General features: G+C 45.2%; 1 protein-coding gene across 3 annotated transcripts; it reads left to right on the forward strand.

Moving 5' to 3' along the window:
• Window positions 1-347: 347 nt before the first annotated feature.
• ZBTB34 (zinc finger and BTB domain containing 34) lies at window positions 348-21,744 on the forward strand. 3 transcript variants are annotated; one of them, XM_047700300.1, is made up of 3 exons: window positions 410-451; window positions 3,331-3,447; window positions 19,961-21,744. In XM_047700300.1, exon 3 carries the CDS (start codon window positions 19,971-19,973, stop codon window positions 21,483-21,485), a length of 1,515 nt encoding a protein of 504 aa, XP_047556256.1. In that variant the 5' UTR covers window positions 410-451; window positions 3,331-3,447; window positions 19,961-19,970; the 3' UTR covers window positions 21,486-21,744. The 3 variants fall into 3 exon arrangements, with proteins under 3 accessions (XP_047556258.1, XP_047556256.1, XP_047556257.1); XM_047700301.1 differs by lacking the exon at window positions 410-451 and adding an exon at window positions 2,586-3,215; XM_047700302.1 differs by lacking the exon at window positions 3,331-3,447 and having other exon boundaries at window positions 348-451.
• Window positions 21,745-22,567: the final 823 nt, after the last annotated feature.

Genomic DNA, 22,567 nt, shown 5'->3' on the forward strand with positions numbered 1-22,567 from the left:
TCCCCAGGGGTGGTGGGGTCGAGGGTCCTGGCCTACTCGGTCCTCCCCCGGAGACCCGGGGCTCTACCCGCTGCGGCGCCCCCCTCCCGCCACCAGGTGGCGCCGAGGAGACCGCGGGCGGGAGGCCGCGGGGCGCGAGCCCGCCGCCGCTCCCTCCCGGAGTCTGGACCAAGGCCGCCGCTCGCCCACGCGTCCGCCGCGAGGCTCCTAGACGCGGCTGAGGCGGGATCTGAGCCCCGGACGCCCGGCGAGAGGCTCGTCCCGCAGCGCCACCGCCCCCGTTCGCGCCTGCCCGGAAGCGCTGGCGCCGAGGGGGCGGGGCCGGGAAGCGCTTCCGGGGGCGGGGGGCGCGGGCTGGGGCGGCAGCCGGAGCGGCGGGGACGGGCCTGGCGCCGGCGGCGGCGGAGGGGGGCGCCGCGGGCGGGCGATGTGAGCGCGGCGCTCTCGGCAGGTGAGGCGCGCCGGCCGGGGGCGGCGGGCGGCGGGCGAGGAGCGGGCAGAGCGGGCGGGGCGGGGGACAGCCCTCGACCGCTGTCCGGCTCCCTCTGGGCGCGGCGGGGCGGGCGCCTCCGCGCCTGGTCAGTCCGGCGGGCCGACGGGTGGGCGGGCGGCGCAGGCTGGAGCCGAGGCCGGGCGGGGTCGGGAGGCCCGGGCACCTGCTCTGGCCAGGCGCTCGTCCCGGAGGGGCCAACAGTGCTCGGCCCGGGCGTCCGGGCTCCGCCGGCGGGGCCGAGGGTAGCGCTCGGCCAGCTGCCCCGGGCTCCCCAGCCTCCGCCTCGGGCGTCTCGGGCTCCCATGCTTCCGGTCCCCTCGCCCCCAGGGGCGCACCCCTTTTGTACGGGAGGGCCGGATGCTTGAGTGCTCTGGAGAGCCTGGCGGGGCCGCGGGGTCGGCCCTACTGGTGGCTGCAACAGACCCCCTGCCCCACGCCGCCGCTTTTCTCCAGGTAAACAGGCGGCAGCGCGTCCTGCTTGGCCCTGGACGTCTCCATGGTCACTCTCGCCCTCAGTCGGTCTTGCCATTACGAAGGGCCGGGCTGGGGTTAGCCTCGGGGTGTAAACACTGTCCTTCTAGGCTGGCCGGCTGTGCTTTAGGGCGGCAGTGGTCTGGGAGTTGTCTTGAGGCTTTCAGCAAATCTCTTCCACGATGGGCCTCAGTTTCCCCATCTGATCAGTGAGGGTTTTAGATTCGCTCTCTAAAGACCCTGTGGGTCTGCCAGTCTGTATGTGTCTGAAATTGGAAGGGCTCCCCCTGGTTCAAGATCTTGGGCAGTTTCACTGAAGACTTTTTACAAATGTGGACTTTTTAGCCACTTAATACACTTGGTTTCAGACAGGCTTTAAAATGATTCCTAGAAGAGTTTCTAAACCTTACCTTAATCATATTTCATCCCTTGCTTTTGTCCCTAGTAGTAGTCAGTCACATCCCACGGAGTTTTGGCCTGCAGATTTTTTTGTTGTTTATATTTGCCCATTTTCTCTTTGTTCCTTAGTCCAGGCCCTCTTTGCTTCACATCTGGATTATTGCAACAGCTTCTTAGTTGGTCTGTGACTTCAGAAGTCCCCCGCCTCCCCCCTCCTTCCTTTATGCTAATGCCAAACTTAATATAGGAAGTCAAAAAAAGAGTTGAGTGCTTGCTTGATTATTAAATGTCAAGATGCTGTTCCATGTGGTGGGTGAAAGTATGGGAAGACACACCGCCTCCAAGCAGCTTTACACTGGCTGCTGAGGCTTTACCTGTGAAAAGGTAATTGACTGATGAGACAGGGCTGTGTGCTATAGAATTAAGAAGGAGAGATGGAGGTCATCGGAGGCTGAACGGTCAGGGGAGGCTTAGCGAGGAGGCAGGATTTGAATTGGCTGTTAAAGGATGAGTAGGATTCAGATAGGAAAAGAGGAGTCAGGCCCAGTGATCCAGTGGAGTTGGTGAATAAACCAGCGTCCTCGTAGAGAAGTGTTCATATAGGAAAGGGAATAGGAGGAAGGACTGGCTGTGGCTTGTTCCTAAAAGAACTTGAACACTAGGCCAAAGTTGAAGCTATTCTAAAGGCAGTGGTGAGCGGCAGGAGACTAAGGGTGTTTTGTCATAATGTGCAGAAGGGGAAAGGAGAGGCTTGGGGCCAAGAGATCAGCTAAGAGGCCATAGCTCTGAGTAGTGTCGTCTCGTCTGCCCCATTGTGTCCAGCCGTTGCCCACCCTATCTTTTCAAGACTCTCCTTGGTTTGGCCCCTCCCCACCTACCCGAACCTGTTCCCTGCTTCTCTTTTCTCCTGTCTGTCCTCTGCAGAAGAGAGTTTATGACTGCCTCTAGGGCTTTGTTGTTCCCCCGTTGTTCCCCCTTCTGAAGTGCTGGCCTCCTTTTTCTTCTCTGTGTAAATTCTCCATTTCACTTCCTTCAAGCCCCTGCTGAAGATACACTTCCTCCAAAGGGTGTTCCCTGGCTGCCCTACCCCCATGCCTTTGTGGCACTCACAATCTAAAGCTCGGGATTCAGCATTTGTTCCTTGGGTATTGAACTTGTTCTTGTCCCAGCTAGAGTGGGAGTTTTTTTGAGGGCAGTGTGTTTTAACACTTCTCGCAGAGCCCTGCTGGTGTCTAATACGGTAGCCGGACTGTTAGAGGAGATACTCAAATACTTCCTGATTCTTGTTGGTAAACAACTTTGAAAAAATTTTTTTGATTCCCCTCCTTTTCTAGAGGGGACTCTGTTATTAGTTGTCAGCTTTCTCTGTAATATGTCACCTAATGCCTAATGCTGCCGTTCAAAGTGGATGTTTTCCACTTTCATTCTTAGAGTACACAGAGCGTAAAAGGAATCTCTGAAAGATTAGAAAGTTTACTTTTGATTATGGGAAAGAAAAAAGTCTTGTAATTCTTCTGTTGGAGACTGTGGGGGAAGAACCTCCGCTTTGGAATCGGGCCTGGGTTTGAATCCCGCAAGGCTCCTTATTAGCTTTGTGAATTTGGGCAATTTGTATAATGTCTCTGAGCCTGTCTTCTCATCTATAGTGTGGGGATAATAAAACCATCTCACAGGATTGATCGGAGTTTTAAAATGAAAAATATATATGTGAAGGAGGTAGCAGACTTTGCAGCTCCTGTTAACTGCTCAACACATTTTCGTCCTCATCGGGTGTAAATTTATCAAGGTGGAGAAATGAGTGCTGATTTCTGCATGTCTCTGGATCCTTTCAGTTGAAGCACTTGTTGAAAATGTCAGTATCCTGAATCTAGAATCTAGAATGGGAAATTCATTTTCATGTTACTGTAGTTGAAATTCTGCTTCATGTTTTTCAGATCTCTTAATTGTGTCCATTTAATGTTTTATAGCTGACTGCCGAACTTAGCTTAGTGAAGGTCATCAACTGAATGCAGTTTAATATCTAATGGTTATTTTCTGGTTGATATTGATGGCACGGAAAACCTCACGGAAGAAGGCGATTCAAGGTGAGCTTTTCTAATCCTCCTGTCCTGAGAGGTGGGACTCGTGTTTCCCAGGCCCAGTGTTCCTGGAAATGCCAGCCGTCAGCAGGTGAGAGGCCACTTCTTGACAGTTTTGAGTTTGGCTCAACGCTTACTCATTCCTTTACCTGAAACGTACCTTTCTCCGTGGGGATGAATTCTGGAAGCATCTACTTGCCCACTTCATAGACAGAGGTCAGGAGAGGTTTTCGGACAGATGGACATCATGCCGAGAAATGCTGCCAACTACTCAAAGTACAACACGGTGTAAACCCTTCCTTATCATTGTGTCGATGTAATGATACATCCTTGAATGAGAATTTTCTTCCCACTCAAAGTTGATCACCAAGAGTCCGGCACCAGTAAAAAAAACTGTGCATCTCACCAGCGTGCCTGAATCCAAGTCTTATCGGAGATAAGAATTCCCAAATGGGATACTGACAAATCCAGGTTCACATCCTGGCTCCGACAGTCAGTAGTGACCTTGGGAAAGGTTCTTCGTGTCTCACCTGAGTTTGTCTCGTCACCTGCAGAATGGGGATAGTTGCACGGTCTGTGTCAGAGTGTTGTCATGAAGGTCCAGTGAATAGGTAAAGAGCTTACTTAGCGTATGGTACACAGTAGGAGTATAACTGTTAGTCCTTTACGTGGCAGGTGAGGTTAAAGAGGCCATCCCTTCCCCACCAGGACAGCTCAGGAGAAGCTTCTGATGTTCTGCATTGACTGAAAGACAAACCCCACTGTCAAACCAAATCGTACTCTCAGAATTAGTGTAACTGAGCAGACTTGGAGAATGTTAACGCCTTGGTAGGAAATCTTAACAGTTTGGATAAAAATGTTCTTTCAGGCTCACATGAATTAATGCAGTAAGAACTCTAGACTTGTTTTCTTTTAAATTAGTATGAGTGCTTCATGAATATCCATCACGGAATGCCATTTTATTTATTTTTTTCGTGCATTGGGTTTCAGCAGCACCAGAATGTTTTATGCAGCCCTGGTGTTATTCGGCTGCTGCTTTCTAAAGGATTAGATTGTAATTCATGACAGCTCAAGTTTAGTTTTGATCTAGACCCAGGCAGAAATACCTAGAAAAGTTATTTTTATATAGTTGTTACTGCTGTTACCATGCCTGCTGTCCCTCGTGCTTCCATCTGTGGTCTTTTTCATGACTTTTTGTATGGAATGGAAATTAGAGATCTTAGGTCTTCAGTGCCTGAGAGAGGAAGCCAAGAGTGAGTTGTGGCTCTGGTGTCCGCAAGTGACTGAATCGGGCGGATGCAGACGTGGGTTTTGGAATCGTGAGCATCTTGATTGGGAATAATGGGTACCTCCTGGTGCCTCAAACAACTCCCAGATTTTGTAACCTTGCTTTCTTTTCGTAGAAGTGTCACTGGGTATTTTTAAAGGAAGCGGTGCAAATTAGAGTGTTTCTGGGCTAGATGGGAATGAGCCACCTTGCTAGATTTTGCCCGCTGGAAGGGGTGGTCTTGGGTCTTCAGCAGGAGGAATTGAAAGCTGAGGGTGTAGTGATGGTGGCATCTGGGGATTTTGAGCCACCAGCTTGGTTCAGGTTGAGTCAGGTGACATGTGCTGAGAGCCCCTCTCTCTCTGCCAGACGCAGTGCTGGGCTCTGGGCGCATGGTCCCTGCCCTCCGCTCACGGCCAAGGGTGTGTGCCCAGCAGCACGTTGCCAGTTGCTTGGATTTTATGCTTGCGCTTTTGTTCCACTTGTCATTACGAGGAAACACTTCCAGGGCTTTCCCCGAGAACGTTGTAGAGGGGATTGCAAGGCCCATGTGGGTGGTTGCCCAGATGGCATTTCAGTGTCCCCTCTCTCATCTTCAGGCTCTCTGCAGAACGGGTTAGCAGCACGGGAAGATATCACTAGTCTACGTCTACGTCCTGGTTTTCATTGTTCAGTTTCCTTACAGCTTTAAAAGAAGGCCCAGTGCAGAACTTTATTAATGAAATGTTATGTTGAGGAGAGGGCTAAGTATGGGTGTTCTTGTGATGATGTTTGAGTACCTCTCTTAGGAGCAAACAGCAGAACTTTTCTGCTCTCAGCTAAACTTTTTACTGTTTCCTCTCTTGTCTGACCATGTCAGTCCTTAGTACAATTTTTGGTTACTCCCAAATCAGCATCTAATGTTTCCGTACAGTTACCCACCCGTCCCTCGCCCCCTTCCTGCTACCTGTCAGACAGCTCTACACCGATGCCCAGTGGGCAGTCCGGACTCCTCTTGTTGGAGGCTGAACTTGCTTGCCTCCGAGAATGGACAGCGCCCTGCAGTCTCCCGAGTCCTGTTGAGTCCTTCTTTGGACTCAAGTTCAGGTTGGCCGCTGCCAGAATTGAGTTTCGGTTTTCTAATCTCGTGTTTAAGGCCCTCCACGTCCCCGTGGTCGTTTTCCTCTTTGCCCTGTCACCCCCGGAACCTGGGCCCCAGCCCCTACTCCAGACACCACACATTTCACTCCTTTATTCCCTGCTCCTGCCATGTCTTCTGTTTGAGCTGTTCTTTCTGTTCCATTTGAAAACAAAGCCCTGTTCACATATTACTAACACCAGGGAGCTTTCCTTTGTTCTATTTTGATTTTTTAAAAAATCTTTTTGGTCAGAAGTAATCAGTCTTGTCATTGCTCCTCATAGTTCTTTGTTTCTGCCTCTATAATTGTCTTGATGCGCTAATTATCCACTTGCTGCTTATCTTCCTCTAGATTCTTTGGTTTACAAAATTATATATTTTTAGGTAGAATCTTACACATGTCTTAAAAAAAACTTTTGGTGAGAATAATACGGCTATGTGATAAAAGATTCAAAGTATAAAATGAAGCCTGTTTCCTTTCCCTCTCCCCAGTCCTTAGTCCTCATTCCCAAAGTCACTGACATTAATAGTTTCATGCGATTCTTTCTAGGGTGGATACAGCAGTGTGTGTTTATTCTTTTAAGAAAAGTACATGAGGGGTGCCTGGGTGGCTCAAGTTGGTTAAGAGACTTCCTTTGGCTCAGGTCATGATCCTGGAATCCGAGGATTGGGTCCCACATCAGGCTCTCTGCTCAGCGGGGAGTCTGACTCTCCCCTTCTCCTGCTTTCTCTCTCATTCTTTCTCTCTCAAATAAATAAATAAAAATCTTAAAAAAAAAAAAAAGAAAGAAAGAAAAGTACTTGAAAAGAATCCCACATATGCATACATAATTGTTCCTTATCCTGCAGGTTTGGGCCAAGTAATGGAATTCTTTGTATATTAAACCATACTGATCTGTGTATCCTTTTTAAGGGCTGTGTAGTGTCTCATTGTTTTGTTTTTTTTGTTTTTTTTTTTAAAGATTTTATTTATTTATTTGACAGAGAGAGATCACAAGCAGGCAGAGAGGCAAGCAGAGAGAGAGGAGGAAGCAGGCTCCGTGCTGAGCAGAGAGCCCGATGCGGGGCTCGATCCCAGGACCCTGAGATCATGACCTGAGCCGAAGGCAGCGGCTTAACCCACTGAGCCACCCAGGCGCCCCAGTGTCTCATTGTTGATTTTTATTGTTGTCATTTTGAGCCAGTCTCCTCTTGATGGATTTTGAAGTTCTCCTTCTCTCTCTCTCTCTCTCTCTTTTTTTTTTTTTTTTTTTTTTGGCTACAGCAAATAAAAATGCTTAGTGAGCATCCTTGTTACATAGATCCTAACATACTTTTTTAAGGACTGTATATTTGTGGGATCACTTCTTAGCAGTTAGTGGTGGACCAAATGGTGAATGCCTTCTGCATTTTGATCGAGCTGACCAGGTTATCCCTCAGGATTACTCCTGCCAATTCTTTTTAAATGTGTGCAAATGTGATGGGTCACAACAGGTATCTCATTTTTTCTTTCTCTAATTCACATCTTTAGTCATGAAGAAAACTAAACATCTTTTCATGGGTTTTTGGCTATTTGCCTTTTCTTTTTCTGTGAAATGTTAATTCCTTTGTGCCTTCTTCCAGAGGATTTTCTGTGTCATCCCGATCTGATTGATTTATGATATAAGTTAAGGAATTTGGAAAGTAGCCCATTGTCAAATACAAGTAGCCCATTGTCAAATACGCATGTATTTTTGCTCAATATATCATTCACTTCTCGTGTTTTGCAGAGGGTGTTTCTTTGTCCTTTTTGTCAGATGTATTGGTCTTTGCCTATGTGGCTTCTGGGTCAGGGATTTCTGTCATGCTTAGAAAGCCTTTTATGTCATTATTATCCATGCTTTTTTTCAGTTAATTTTTGATGATAAGTCTTAAAAAACATTGTTATAAGAACATACCGGCATTAAATGGAAAGTAATAGGATTCTCTTTCCATTCCCTGGTGCTAAGAAATTGATAAACAGGCAACACCTTTGAAAACTCATGTTGCTTCCCTTAACCGTGTTTTCTTTCCTTTGAGCATCTACTGTTGTTATGTGGGAGGGAAGTCATTGCCGGTTCAACCTTTTGCTCAAACTCAGTGGGAGGAGCAGGGGAAAGAACAGAGTATCCATACCTGCTACATCTGTTTGCCCACGTCATGATCAGTCCTGTCTGCTGACTGTGGCCTCTCCAGCTTTGCAAAGTAGCTTTTTTATTCTAAAGCTCCTTCAGGTAAAATGCATTTGTTCTTAGTGAACTTTGGAACCCGCATTAGGGGTAAGATTCCCGAGCTGGATTTCAGAACGGGGTCCTGTCGTGACACATGGGCGTGGTGAGATGTTCTGCAGCTTTTTGGGTGGGGTCTTGCCGAGGTTGCAAGCAGCTTTACTAAGCCCCTTTACCGTGTGGTCTTGCATCGGATCTTAGTTTTCTTCCCAGAGCACACATGCGTGTTGACCTTTCGGACCCTTTTCCCGACTTCGGGTCTGTGGGAGGAGCATCCCAGGCCCACCTGCACACAGGACATGCAGTGTGGCTCTCCCCCGTGGCTTGTGCCCACAGTGCCTCGCTGTGGAAACAGCCTCCCTTCTCTGGGAGGTGGGCTTCACTCCCCAGCGTGGGTCTGTTTTCCTCCCGAACCTGCTCCTTCTCCCCTCGTCATGGTCCTGACCGCCCCCTGGCCTGTGCTGGCCTTGCTGCTGTCCTCGGTGCTTGGTCAGCCCTGGATGCCCTCACAGTCCTCTCTGGCTTCTGGAACGTCAGTCTCCGCGCTGCTTGGAATTCTGTTGAACTTGGGCTGAACCTGTGTCTTGGCAGAATCTACTCTGTGATTTCCACCTTTAAATACCAAAAAGACCAGTTACTTGAGCCTCAGTCCGGTGGTTTCTAATTAATTGAGGCTGTAGCATGAGGATAGCTGTGTATTTAAAGGAGGTAAGGGTGCCTGAGTGGCTCAGTGGGTTAAGTGTCTGCCTTTGGTTCGAGCCCCGCATGGGCTCCCTGTGCCTTGGGGAGTCTGCTTCTCCCTTTCCCTCTACCTGTGCTCTCCCTGCTTTTGCACGAGCGCACGCATTCTCTCTCTGTCAAATAAATAAATGAAATCTAAAAAAAATAAAAAATAAAAAATAAAGGTGGTAGGGGCGCCTGGGTGGCTCAGTGGGTTAAAGCCTCTGCCTTCCGCATCGGGCTCTCTGCTCATTGGGGAGCCTACTTGCCGCCCCCCGCCCCCGCCTACTTGTGATCTCTGTCTGTCAAATAAATAAAATCTTTAAAAATAAATAAAGGTGGTAAAATCACCTTTCTGTGATTTGTGCTGTAGTGAATTCCTAGAGCTGAAATTATTCAGTCACAGGGGACACGCATTTGTAATTTGGATGGATATTCATAAACTAGCCCCCACTCACCCGTCTTCATCCCCTTCTTCCTCACAACAGCAGTAGGAGCCCTTGGCAGCGCGAGGGGGCTGTTTACCACTTGTCCCTGTCCCTTTCCCTGGCCGCCACACTAGGGCAGGAAGGTAACTGAGGGCAGGCTTTCTTCTCATCCTGCCTTTTTCTCAGCTCTGCTGACTTCTGCCGGGCCTGCTGTTCCCCGAGGACAACTTAGACAAGGCTCAGGAGTTACCTGTGAGGGAAGTCCGCATGGGCAGACTTTGCAACAGTCCTGGGAAAGTTAGCCTCTGGGAGTCTCAGTTTCCTCGTTTCTAAAATAGGGGTAAAAGTACCTCCCTTGGAGGGCGGGCACGAGGATTCAGGGAAATCCTGCATATAAATTCTTTATGACATGCCTGGCCTGTATCAGGCATTCAGTCAGTGCTGGTTATCGATGATGCTGATGGGGGGCTTTCCCGAGTGACGGAGGAGAAGGCTGAAGGTTGTGGGAGGTGGCAGTGATCCCCTTTTACCGTTGCTGAGGCTAGCGTCGGGTGGGGGTGGCTGGCCACAGGGAAGGGGATGGGGGGGGACCATTGTCAGGACTGCCCACCTCAGAGGTGGTCCTACCCAGAACCCGCTGAGACCAGGGTCAGCAGAGTGTCATCCGCTGACCTCGGCAGAGGCTGTGTGTGGGGTGAAAGCCGCTTCCAGCTTTGAAAGTATTCTCCCCTTAAAGAAACCGGCAGAGGGGCGCCTGGGTGGCTCAGTGGGTTAAGTCTCTGCGTTCAGCTCAGGTCATGATCCCAGGGTCCTGGGGTCGATCCTCCTGTCAGGCTGTCTGCTCAGCAGGGAGCCTGCTTCCTCCGCGCGCGCGCGCGCTCTCTCTCTCTGTGTGCTGCTCTGCCTACTTGTGATCTCTCCCTCTGTGTCAAAGAAATAAGTAAAATCTAAAAAAAAAAAAAAAGAAACAGGCAGAGCCGGAAGTATGTGTGTCCATGAGTTGAATGCGCGGAGGAAGACTGAACAGGTTGGCCGACAACCTGAACTTTCCTGCAGCTCCCTGCAGCTGAGTCCTTACCACAGGTGCTTTTTAAAGATGCATTTCACGTTCTTACCCAGAGTGTAGTCTTCACGAATGAACAGCAAAAGTATTGTTAAAATAAGGTAAGTATTAATGAAAGAAAAAAGTCTTAATGGTATTGAAGAAAAATGTCCAGCTCATATATGCTTGATTTTTAAATTCGAAAATAATAGTAGAAATACCCAGGTGGAGGATCGCTTCTTGCTTAGTATAGTGTGACAGACCTGTGAGTAATCTGCCGAGCTAAAGAATACTGATCCTGTTGTATTTAGTGAGAGGAATGATCAAATTCATTATTGTCTTCTGAAGCAGCAGCAAACCTAGTGTAGATGAAAAACTAATATATAAATCACTTCTCTACATTATAAAAAATGATTTTCTTTCCCTCATCTCTCTGAGTTGGGAGGAATCTGCGTTAAGCCTGTATCAAACGGCAAGACTGGGAGTCTTACTCTCTTCATCTCTGAATTCCCTTTGGTTTGTGCATGCAGAAGACTGAAATTGAATGACTGTTTCCTGTACATGTAGAAAAATAATCTAAATTCCCAGTCAGTATGCCGTTTAGTGATTGCAATTAAATGTCATATTTGCAGCATATAAGACAAAAGGCTAATTTCCCTAATTTGCAAAGAGCTCTGACAATTAAATAAAAAATGCAAGTATAGACAAAGGATATGAACAGACAGTTCGAAGACAAATTTATACAAATTGCCATTAAACATGAGAAAAGATGATCAGCCTCACTTATAATTAAATAAAGGCATTTCAAAGCCATGAGATGCCATTCAAACTGATGAGTCTGGCAAAAGTGAAAAGGGGTAATGTTCATTATTGGTAGTCACGGGGGGAACGGGGACCTCATGTGCTGTTGGTGAGGGTAGCTGCTGCTGCCTTTGGAAACCATGATCCTAGCGAGATCTTCTGCTTGGAGGAAATACTGTGGCTATTTACCTTTTTTTCCTGTTTAGAGTATCACTTGGGGCCTGGTTAAGTACATTGTGACACAGCCTTCCACGGCATACTCTGAAATGGGAAAAGATAATGAGGGAGAGGAGTTTGTGCTGCTGTGGGAAGATTTGAAGGTGTATTAAATACATTTAAAAAAAAAAAACGGGGGGGGGGCTGGGTAGCTCAGTGGGTTGAGCCTCTGCCTTTGGCTTAGGTCATGATCTCGGGGTCCTGGAATCCAGCCGCACATCAGGCTCTCTGCTCAGTAGGGAGCCTGCTTCCGCCTCTCTCTCTGCCTGCCTCTCTGCCTACTTGTGATTTCTCACTGTCAAATAAATGAATAAAATCTTTAAAAAAACCAAACAGGGTATAGAACAATTTAATGCTGTAACTTTAAGAATGCCAAAAGCCCTGACCAGATCTTTGGGAAGAGGAACTGGGGAAGAGCTTTGCTGTTCATTTGTATTTTCTGTACTAGGATTTGAAGTTTGTGTGCCTATATTTTATTTTAAAGGTAGATTTTATTTTAAAGATAAAACTAATGAAACATTGATCTAAGTTAGGTGTGGGCTGACACTGCGTGGGGGAGGAATTAAGACCTACAAGAAACCAGTGAGGAGCCCATGTTGGAAAACCGCCAATCTGGAGGAGTCGGGGATCATATTTGAACTTGATTGTCTCTGAAGGGGGTTCTGACTTGCTCTACCCCTGGACCACTAGGCCTGACACATCAGGTCATTGGGTGTGGAACTTGTGATTCATTATGCCTTTTGCTCCTTTCAGCTCTGTTCCCAGCCGAGGGCTGGTTTCCTGCAGATTCCCTGTGCTGCAGACTTCAGAAGCCTCTTCCTCTGGAGTGTTGCTTGTCAGCAGCTCTAGGCAGAGGGCTTTGAATCTCATTGTCAGGGCCAGAAGGAGGTGTTAATGTAAAGGAGAGGAGAGTGAAGCACTTCCTTTCTCATTTGCAGAAAACTGGAATCCCTCTCTTAGGTGTTAATCATGGTCTTTGGTTTTTCTCTCCAGTGATTTTCTTTCAAGTGTAGTTCTCTGTTTTTCTTCTGAGAAGATAAAAAGCCACACAGGAGGAGGAGGAAGCCTCACCAGGGAAGCTAGTTTCACTTGTGGACTATTTCAGAAATGCTTCGTTGTTTGCTCTTTTCTGCTGGCTTTTGCCCAGGACTTTGCATCTTTCAAAAGCCTAAGCCCACCTTCCTTTTGGCCCTCACTTCCCAGAGTCCGTATTTACACAGCCTTGTGTCATGCCAGGCAGTATCTGTGTTTCTAGAAGGCGGTCAGGTGTAGTTAGGACCACAACCTCCCGAGTCAGACTAAGTTCATCTTTTAACTCTGGGACCTTTGGCAGTGTCTGAACTGCTTTTCCTCAGTTTCCTCATCTACAAAGTAGGAACAATCATAGTTATTTCCTTCACAGAGTTGATAAAATTAATATGTATAAGGTGTTTAGCACAAGATAAGTGCTCATTATATGTCAGCTTTTATACACATTCAGTGCATGAATTTGCCTCATTTAATCATGACCGCAATTTCACTGGGCAGTAGTTCTTCTGAGACATTCTCTAGGTAGGAAATCAAAGTTAACTGACTTGTCCAAGACCATGTGGCTATTTAAATATTCATTGTTATTATTATTATTTTTTAAGATTTTATTTATTTATTTGACAGAGAGATCACAAGCAGGCAGAGAGGCAGGCAGAGAGAGAGGAGGAAGCAGGCTCCCTGCTGAGCAGAGAGCCCGATGCGGGGCTCGATCCCAGGACTCTGAGATCATGACCTGAGCCGAAGGCAGCGGCTTAACCCACTGAGCCACCCAGGTGCCCCTCATTGTTATTATTTTTATCAGAAAGTGGCAGAGCTAGGATTCATAGCCAAGTCTACCTTCAAAGCCATTTCTCTTTGCCCCCTAAAAAAAAGTCTGTTATAGCTAACCTTGATACTATGGGCCAAGCAGCCACTGGGCTGAGTGCTTGCTACTGTTTTTTTTTTTTTTTTTTTTTTTATTTATTTATTTATTTGACAGAGAGAGATCACAAGTAGGCAGAGAGGCAGGCAGAGAGAGAGGAAGGGAAGCAGGCTTCCTGCTGAGCAGCGAGCCCGATGCAGGACTCGATCCCAGGACCCTGAGATCATGACCTGAGCTGAAGGCAGCGGCTTAACCCACTGAGCCACCCACGCGCCCCTGTTTTTTGTTTTTTTAAGATTTGTTTATTTATTTACTTGAGAGAGAGAGAGGGAGGGAACGTGCGTGCACGTTGCGTGTGTGCCCACAGTGGGAAAGGCAGAGGGAGAGAGTCCTAAGTAGACTCCCCGTTGAGCCTGAGGTGGGGCTGCAATCTCACAACCAGAAACCAAAACTTGGATGCTTAACTGACTGCATCCCCCAGGTGCCCCTAGTGCTTCCTACTTCTGCAGACTTGTATTCCTCATAACAAGCCATGAGGTAAGGACTCCTCTATTCCCATTTTCAAGATAAGAAAACTGAGACTTGGAAAGTTTATGAAGTACCTCACACAAGTTTGACAGGTGGAAAGCAGGTATCTTTTGAACCCAGATCCGACTCCAAATTCATACCTCAGACAGTTTGATTATGGTATTTTCCTATCTTTTAAAAACTGGCTAAGGGGGACACCTGGGTGGCTCAGCTGGTTAAGCAGCTGACCTCAGCTCAGGTCATGATCTTAGGGTCCTGGGATCAAGTCTTTCGATGGGCTCCCTGCTCATCGAGGAGTCTGCTTCTCCCTCTCCTTTTCATGCTGTCTCTCTCAAATAAAATCTTTTAAAAAGGTAAAATAAAAACTGGGTGAGTTATCCTAAATTTCTTTTTAAGTGTTACCGAATTTTAATATGTTCAGGTAGTTTAGAAATGTGTCTAAAAAGATTCATTGAAAGCTAATAGGGCTTCTAGCTACCTTGTCCCCCTGTGCATAACCATGATGTGTATATGTTGACACAGCAGTGTGTGTGTGTGTATGTGTGTGTGTGTGTGTGTGTGTTTTCACGGTGCCTTGTACAAACACCTATACTGTTTGGCACCTCACCCTTTTCCTTTAGTGATACACCATGGTGATTTTTTCATGTCAGTATGAAAAGAGCTTCCTTGTTTGTTATTTCTGGTTGTATAGTAATCTTTTTTTTTTTTTAAGATTTTATTTATTTACTTGACCGAGAGAGACACAGAAAGAGAGGGAACACAAGCAGGGGAGCAGCTGAGGGAGAGGGAGAAGCAGGCTTCCTGCCAAGCAGGGAGCCCAATGTGGGGCATGATCCCAAGAGCTGGGATCGTGACCTGAGCCAAAGGCAGACACTTAATGACTGAGACCACCAGGTCTTATATACATACATATACAGCCCCTGGTTGTATAGTAGTCTTAAATATGGATGTCCCATAAGTTATTAACCACGCTTCTCTTGATGGGCATATAGTCTGTTCCGAATCTTTTGTTGTTTTGTCCAGTGAAGTAGTAAATTCCTAGGGCTGAAGTTCCTTGGTCATGGGGAACGTGCATTTGTAATTTCAATGGACAATCACTAAAATGCCCTCTAAAGTATTTGCTTATTTTACAAATCACCAGTAATGTCTGTCAGATTATCATCATCAGGGATTTTAAGATATTTTTTACTTGGCCTTTTTTTGTCATTCCAAGTAATAAATGTTCACTGTTAGAAGTTTGGAAAATACAGGAAAGTGTGAAGAAGAAAGTAAAAACGTTTTTAAACTTAGATTAATGTAACCATTCTTTATTTATCTCTCAGTATTATTTCTATGTATATTTAATATCTGTTTATACATACATAATTTTAGAAATATCCTACTTTTGTTGTTACCTGATTTTTTTTTTTAAGATTTTATTTATTTGATAGAGAGCATGAGAGGAGAGAGGTCAGCAGGAGAAGCAGAATCCCTGCTGATCAGGGAGCCCGATGTGGGACTTGATCCCGGGGCTCCAGGATCGTGACCCGAGCCAAAGGCAGTTGCTTAACCAACTGAGCCACCCAGGTGCCCATCTGATTTTTTTTTAACAGCTTTACTGAGGTGTAGCTTACATGTCATAGAATTTGGTCATCTTAAATGTACAATTCAGTGATTTTTAGTAAATTTATGATGTTATACACTCTTAGAGTAACCCACCTTTAGACCATTTCCGTCACCCATAAAGATCCCTTGTGCTCATTTGCAGTTGATTTGTTGCCATGTTATTGAATATTCTTTCAGCAAATATTTATTGAGTGTCTACTATGTGCCAGGCGGTAAGCTGCATGCTAGTTAATAAAACAGATGAAAATCCTTGCCTTCGGGGGCTCAGATTTTGTAGCGCTTGCTTTGTATGCTTCCTTAACATCAGTTTAAATAATGACATAGTATTCAGTATATAGGTGTGCTATCCTTTAATAATTTCCAAGAAGGTGGACATTTTGATTGTTTTCATTGTTTTGCTATTGTAATTGGATATACCAACGGATAAGTTCCTGTGCCTACATCCGGGATAGAGAGTGCTGAGTCCAGAGAAGTGCCCGTCGCAAGCCTTTGTTACTCTTGTCTACCAGGAGCATACAAGATCGCCGCAGTCCTGATAGCACTGCTAGGCGGGTTTAAATCTTGCCAACTAGAGAAAGAATTGTGTCTTGTGTTAAGTTTTATTTGTTTGTTTATTGATGTTGTTAAGCACTTTATCTGTACTTCAAGACTATTTTAATTTCTTTTTTTTTTTTGAAGCATCTGTTCATAGTCTTTGCCCATTTTTCAATTGTTAAATTTGCTTTTATTTGTAAGAGTTTTCTACTTCTTCACCATATATGTCATATTTTTCATAATTTGTCTCTTGTCATTTGCTTTTGGTCAGAAGCCATTTTTTAGATGTATAGAAGTTCTTCTGTGGTTAAATCTCTGTTTTTTTCTCGGTGTCTGCCTTTTTGCGCATAGTAAGACCTTCTCTAGAAGTTCTTATGGGGGGATATGTGGTGAAGAAGAGATCTAACTTTGTTGTTATATATTCACATTATCCGAGAAGCATCTATTTCAAAAGTTCTTCCTTTTTCGCTGATTGGAAATGGCCCGTAGGGCCCATCTGGACTGACTCTCACTTACTACCTTGACAGCCATGTGAGACCTTTGTCCTTCCCCTTGTTCCTTCCCCTAACTATACCACAATTCTCTAAGGCCTCTTTCCTTCCTGCTCAGGCTCTCGTCTCTTTATGCGTGTCATTCCTTCTGTCTGTAGCACCTCCCTGCTCCCTTTACAAAAGATCTTCTAGCCCTTATCATAGTTTGTAACAAGAGAATTCAAGCTTACCTGGACCCCTCGTGCCTGGCGTGGAGAAGACAGTACACAGCAGAGTGAATGAATTCTAGAGTGATCATACATTTTGACATCTATATCTTCAGCTGGGTTTTTTTGTGGTTGTTTTGTTTTCCTAAAATGCCTTAGTATTTATTCTTCTAGATCTATGCTGTCCACAGTGTGGTAGCCACTGGCCATATAGGGCTATTGAACACTTAAAATGTGGTTATTCCAAATTGAGATGTGCTGTAAGTGTAAAATACACATCAGATTTCAGAGAGTTAGTATGAAAAAAAGAATGTGAAAGGTCTCACTAATAACTTTCTAACATTGATTATATGTTGATGCTTTAACTGGGTTAAGTAAAAATATATAAAATGTTAACATTTTTATTGTTAATGGGACCGCTAGGAAACACCACACGTGTTTGTGAAGTTACTAAGGAAGTACTTCATTGGGCTGCATTATAGTCATAAATCAGTCTTGGGTGAAAGTGTCTATAGTGTGGACTCCTTTAGAAGCGTCATGTGTGTCTTCGTTTATATGTTTTTGTCCTTATTAAAGTGTTTCTGTTTCTTCTTGCAGAGCCTATTTTTTGTTTATCCCCCAGGTAGTTCATAGTTTCTGTTACTGTTGACGGCTGTGACTTGTCATTATCTTACCTAACTGGTTTTTTATGTACAATAATTTTTGAAATGCTTCATTTGCTAGTTCCTGCTTCTAAACAGATTTGTTCCAGTGATTCCCTTGTGTTTTCTGTGTAAATAGTCCTGTCTGCCTTGAATAGTAATTTAACTCTTCTTTTCTAATGGCTCTGTGCCTTAATTTTTCTCTTGTCTGTGGCTTTGGCTGAAACTTCCAAAGCAGTGTTAAGTAAGAGAAGTGATGGGCAGACAACCTTGTATCCTCCCAGGGACTAATGGGAATGCCTCTACGAAAGTGTTTACAAGAGTGTGTACCAGCGAACACTAATTCTTGGGCATATATATGTATCTACCTTGAGAGAAGAGTTACACGCTTAAATGAGTGTGCAAACGGCTGAGGTAAATAGAATTCTTGTCTGGAGGACTTTTCAGATGGGTTAATATGTTAGTATATTGTTCAACCCCTAAGAGGTAGGGATATTCAGTCTACACATGGGCTTGTGTGCTACTAAATACATTTTGGGAACCACGGATAGGATGTTTCCTTGCTAAGGATGGTATTGCCATCGGCTTTGCAGTAGGTACTGTTTATTACATTAAGAAAATACCCTCTTCCTGTTTTTCCCCTTACTTTGAAAAGGCATTTAACTTTCTAAAATCCACGGCTAGCATAGTTTTGATTTGGCCATATGGTTTTTCTCCTTTGACTTACTGATGTGGCAGATTACATTTATACATTTTCCAACATGCGTCCATCCTTACATTTGGTCACAATATATTATTATTTTAATAGGTTATGTTTCCAAGTATTTCCTTGAGGACTTTACAATCTGTTTACTAGGTAAAGTTGACAGTCGTCTCTCTTTATGCTGTTTGCCATCTTCTGGTATTCAGATGTATGCCATATAAATTGAGATGCTTTAATTTTTTTTTTTTTTTTTTTTTTTTTTTTTTTTTTTTTTTTTTTGAGATGCCTTAAATGTTTCAACATGCATCTAAAACAGTGTGAACGGCCTGAAGATCATTTATGCTTTGGCACTTCTGTTTCTTTTTATTTAATTCTGCCAATTTATGTTACTCTAAAAATATGTCTGTTCCGTACAGATTTCAAATTGATTTCAATCATAAATCTAGGATAAATAAGAGCACAGTGTTCCTCCTTAACTAAAATGTTTTAATTCGGATTCTGGCATAATAAAAAAATTCTGGTGTGATCTAGCCACACTAACTGGTCGGTCCTTTCCTGCAGGTGTCAGATTTAATTACACATTGTTGTATCTTATAATTTTTTAAAAATTTCTCTGCGGTTATATGCTGTTCTGTATTCATTACTTTTTTTGCTTTCTTTGGGTTTAGTTGGTTGTTTCTTTTCTGACCTCTTTGGTGAGTCCATTTATTTTTCTTCTTTGTTGTTTAATGACAAAAACTTTTAAGGCACGGACTTTAAAATTTGTTGTTTCAAAATCCTCAACATTTCATTTTGAAAAATTTCAAATATACAAAAAAGGTGGATTTACAGAAAAACCTGTATACACTCCCATCTACACTCTACGCTTGTTAACACATTCCTGTGTTTGCTTTATCACCTCTCTATCCATCTCTATTTTTGGATGCATTCCCAAGTAAGTTAAAGACCTAAGTAAACTTAAACTTTACTCCTAAAGCCCTCTTGCTGCAGATTTGATGTGAGTTTTCTTTTTTCTGAATAGTTTTATTCCTTTTTGATTTTCTTCTTGATTCAGTGCTTATTCAGAAGGTGCTTAAATTTCAATTGGTTGGATTTTATTTTATTTTTTTTTTTTTAAGATTTTATTTATTTATTTGACAGAGAGAGATCACAAGTAGACGGAGAGGCAGGCAGAGAGAGAGAGAGAGGGAAGCAGGCTTCTCGCTGAGCAGAGAGCCCGACGTGGGACTCGATCCCAGGACCCTGAGATCATGACCTGAGCCGAAGGCAGCGGCCCAACCCACTGAGCCACCCAGGCGCCCCAATTGGTTGGATTTTAACCACTGAAATATAATTGTTAGATCTGATTGCATTGGTTTTGGTCAGAGAGCGCAGCCGGGCTGTATCCACTTTTGTAGTTGTGAGCGATTCGGTGCACTGGGTTCTTGGCAGGGGCAGCCAGCCAGTCCAAGGTGTGCGTATGCTGTGAGCACTGGTGGGCATTGATATGCTTGTGATATGTCCATCGCTCTTGGTGTTTGCCATGTCTAAAGCTCTTCACTGAAAGGGTCAGTTACCAACCCAAAAGGATAATAAGGTGTGCAGAACTGAAGGGGGGGAAAGTGCACATCAAGACCACTCAGATTCTAAACTAAAAAGCGTTTAGCTCTGTTCAGTGTATCCCATGTGCTATCTGCCTGGAAAACACCAATTGGAAACATACAAATAAAGCAGAACAGTTTTCAGATGAGTGTGCATTTTTTTTTTTTACGAAGTATTCCAAATCCTCAGAAGTAGGTAAAACAGGGAAATATTTTTCCTAAAAGGATACCAAATTCTCAATCAGCTGCAAAGGCCCTACTGTCTATAACATGTTATAATTTCGATGAAGATGAATATTAGGCATTTGGGGCACTAGGCTGATTGATCTTTAGGTTATCTGACTTTCGGTGACGTGAGAGACTGAAAGTAAGTAAGAGGAAGAATGCCCAGGTCAACCCTCCGAGGCACCGTGGCCGCAGTGGTGGTGGTGATGGTGGTGGTGTGATTTTCGCAAGCTTGTGTTGATGCCACTTGTGCTTAGTGAGGAGTCACTGGTGAATTATGAAACTCTCTCTTTCTGCAGATTACGCTTCATGTCAGTAGAAATGGACAGCAGCAGTTTTATTCAGTTTGATGTGCCCGAGTACAGCAGCACTGTTCTGAGCCAGCTAAACGAACTCCGCCTGCAAGGGAAACTATGTGACATCATTGTCCACATTCAGGGTCAGCCATTCCGAGCCCACAAAGCAGTCCTCGCTGCCAGCTCCCCCTATTTCCGGGATCATTCAGCATTAAGTACCATGAGTGGCTTGTCAATATCCGTGATTAAAAATCCCAATGTGTTTGAGCAGTTGCTTTCATTTTGTTACACTGGAAGAATGTCCTTGCAGCTGAAGGATGTTGTCAGCTTTCTGACGGCAGCCAGCTTTCTTCAGATGCAGTGTGTCATTGACAAGTGCACGCAGATCCTGGAGAGCATCCATTCAAAGATCAGCGTTGGAGACGTTGACTCCGTGACTGTCGGCACCGAGGAGACAACAGAGAGTCGGAATGGAGTCAAGGACAGCAGCTTCTTTGCCAATCCCGTCGAGATCTCCCCTCCGTATTGCTCTCAGGTTCGGCAGCCCACCACAAGCAACGATCTTCGGATGGAGACGACGCCCAACAAAGCTTTGCGCAGCCGCTTACAGGAGGAAGGGCACTCAGACCGAGGGAGCAGCGGGAGCGTTTCCGAGTACGAGATCCAGATAGAGGGGGACCATGAGCAAGGGGACCTGCTGGTGAGGGAGAGCCAGATCACCGAGGTGAAGGTGAAGATGGAGAAGTCTGACCGGCCCAGTTGTTCCGACAGCTCCTCCCTGGGGGACGACGGGTACCACACGGAGATGGTGGACGGGGAGCAGGTTGTGGCCGTGAACGTGGGGTCCTACGGCTCCGTGCTCCAGCACGCCTATTCCTATTCCCAAGCCGCCTCGCAGCCCCCCAGCGTCTCCGAAGCTTTTGGAAGTTTGAGTAATTCCAGCCCGTCCAGATCCATGCTGAGCTGTTTTCGAGGAGGGCGCGCTCGCCAAAAGCGAGCTTTGTCCGTCCACCTGCACAGCGATCTGCAGGGCTTGGTGCAGGGTTCTGATAGCGAAGCAATGATGAATAACCCCGGGTATGAGAGCAGCCCCCGGGAGAGGAGTGCAAGAGGGCACTGGTACCCGTACAATGAGAGGCTGATCTGTATTTACTGCGGGAAGTCCTTCAACCAGAAAGGAAGCCTGGACAGGCACATGCGGCTCCACATGGGAATCACCCCCTTTGTGTGCAAGTTCTGCGGGAAGAAGTACACGCGCAAGGACCAGTTGGAGTACCACATCCGGGGCCACACCGATGACAAACCCTTCCGCTGTGAGATCTGCGGCAAGTGCTTTCCATTCCAAGGTACCCTCAACCAGCACCTGCGGAAAAACCACCCTGGCGTCGCCGAAGTCAGGAGTCGCATTGAGTCCCCCGAGAGAACAGATGTGTACGTGGAACAGAAACTAGAAAATGACGCATCGGCCTCCGAGATGGCCCTAGATTCCCGGATGGAAATTCACACAGTGTCTGATGCTCCTGATTAAGATGGTAACGAAGTGTGCCCAAACAAAGCACATTAATCAATGCATATTTGTGATTTGCTTTGTTGTAATCTTTGGTTTTCCCAACCATCTGGAAATCTCTCGGTCTCTTGGCAGTTTTTCTAAGGTTTCTGGAAGGAACACTTCATTGTGTTTATCCTTTCCCCCGCCCTCCCTCTCCCAAGGAGCTCAAAGCATGAAGGGCAACGTATCCAGGGAAAACACAGGCTGACAGTATTCCTCTTTGGCTGAACTCTTAATTCCAAATCTGCCAGTGATTTAGCTATGCCAACTGGTTGACCCTACATTCTCTGCCAAGAGGCATGCTCTCTCGTTGTGTGCACTGGCACCGGTGCATTTCCACGGGGAGAGACCAGGATGCCGTCAGCTGATACAAATGGGTAACCTTTTCTAATTTAAAATTACTTTTAGGGGGTAGTTAGACAATTTATATATATATATAATAAAGCGATTATTATATATATAGTATATATACATTCTCAAATTTGATTTTATTCTGGTTGAGGTGAATGTAAGAGGAATATATAATTTAATACAATGTGAACAGGGCTTTTGACCCTGTCTCATTCCCTACCCAATGTTAGGGTTTTGCCCCTTTATTTCCCTTACAAAAGAATGTTAATAGGTTTTCATATATATTAATCATCGTGTCCAAAAGCAAGCAAAGCAAATCACAGTGTTCCTAGCTCTGCTTCATGACAAGTACATAAACCAAATGCCGTAAAATGTATTCAACTCTAGTTGGAAACCGTTTTGGAATTTTTGTTCGTTGTCCAGTAGGTAAGCTGGATGACCCGTGGTGCTGACCTTTTTACATATTGTAGTGTTATATTAGCCAACCCCAAAGGAGCAGTGGTTTTCAATGTTTTTACTGGCCTACGAATCTACCTTCATTCCGTACTGTAGAAACATACATACCAGGTAACTAAATCGAATCACTCTACCATGAGTTACTACTCGCACTAAAGGAAAGGGATTTGTAGTTCTGTCTACAAAATTCTCCAAGCAGTGTTGTGGGTTGTTTCTTCGTTTCTTTTTTTTTTTTTTTTTTTTTCCCTCTCTTT

This window comes from Lutra lutra, chromosome 13, assembly GCF_902655055.1.
Source record: "Lutra lutra chromosome 13, mLutLut1.2, whole genome shotgun sequence".
Lineage (NCBI taxonomy): Eukaryota > Metazoa > Chordata > Mammalia > Carnivora > Mustelidae > Lutra > Lutra lutra.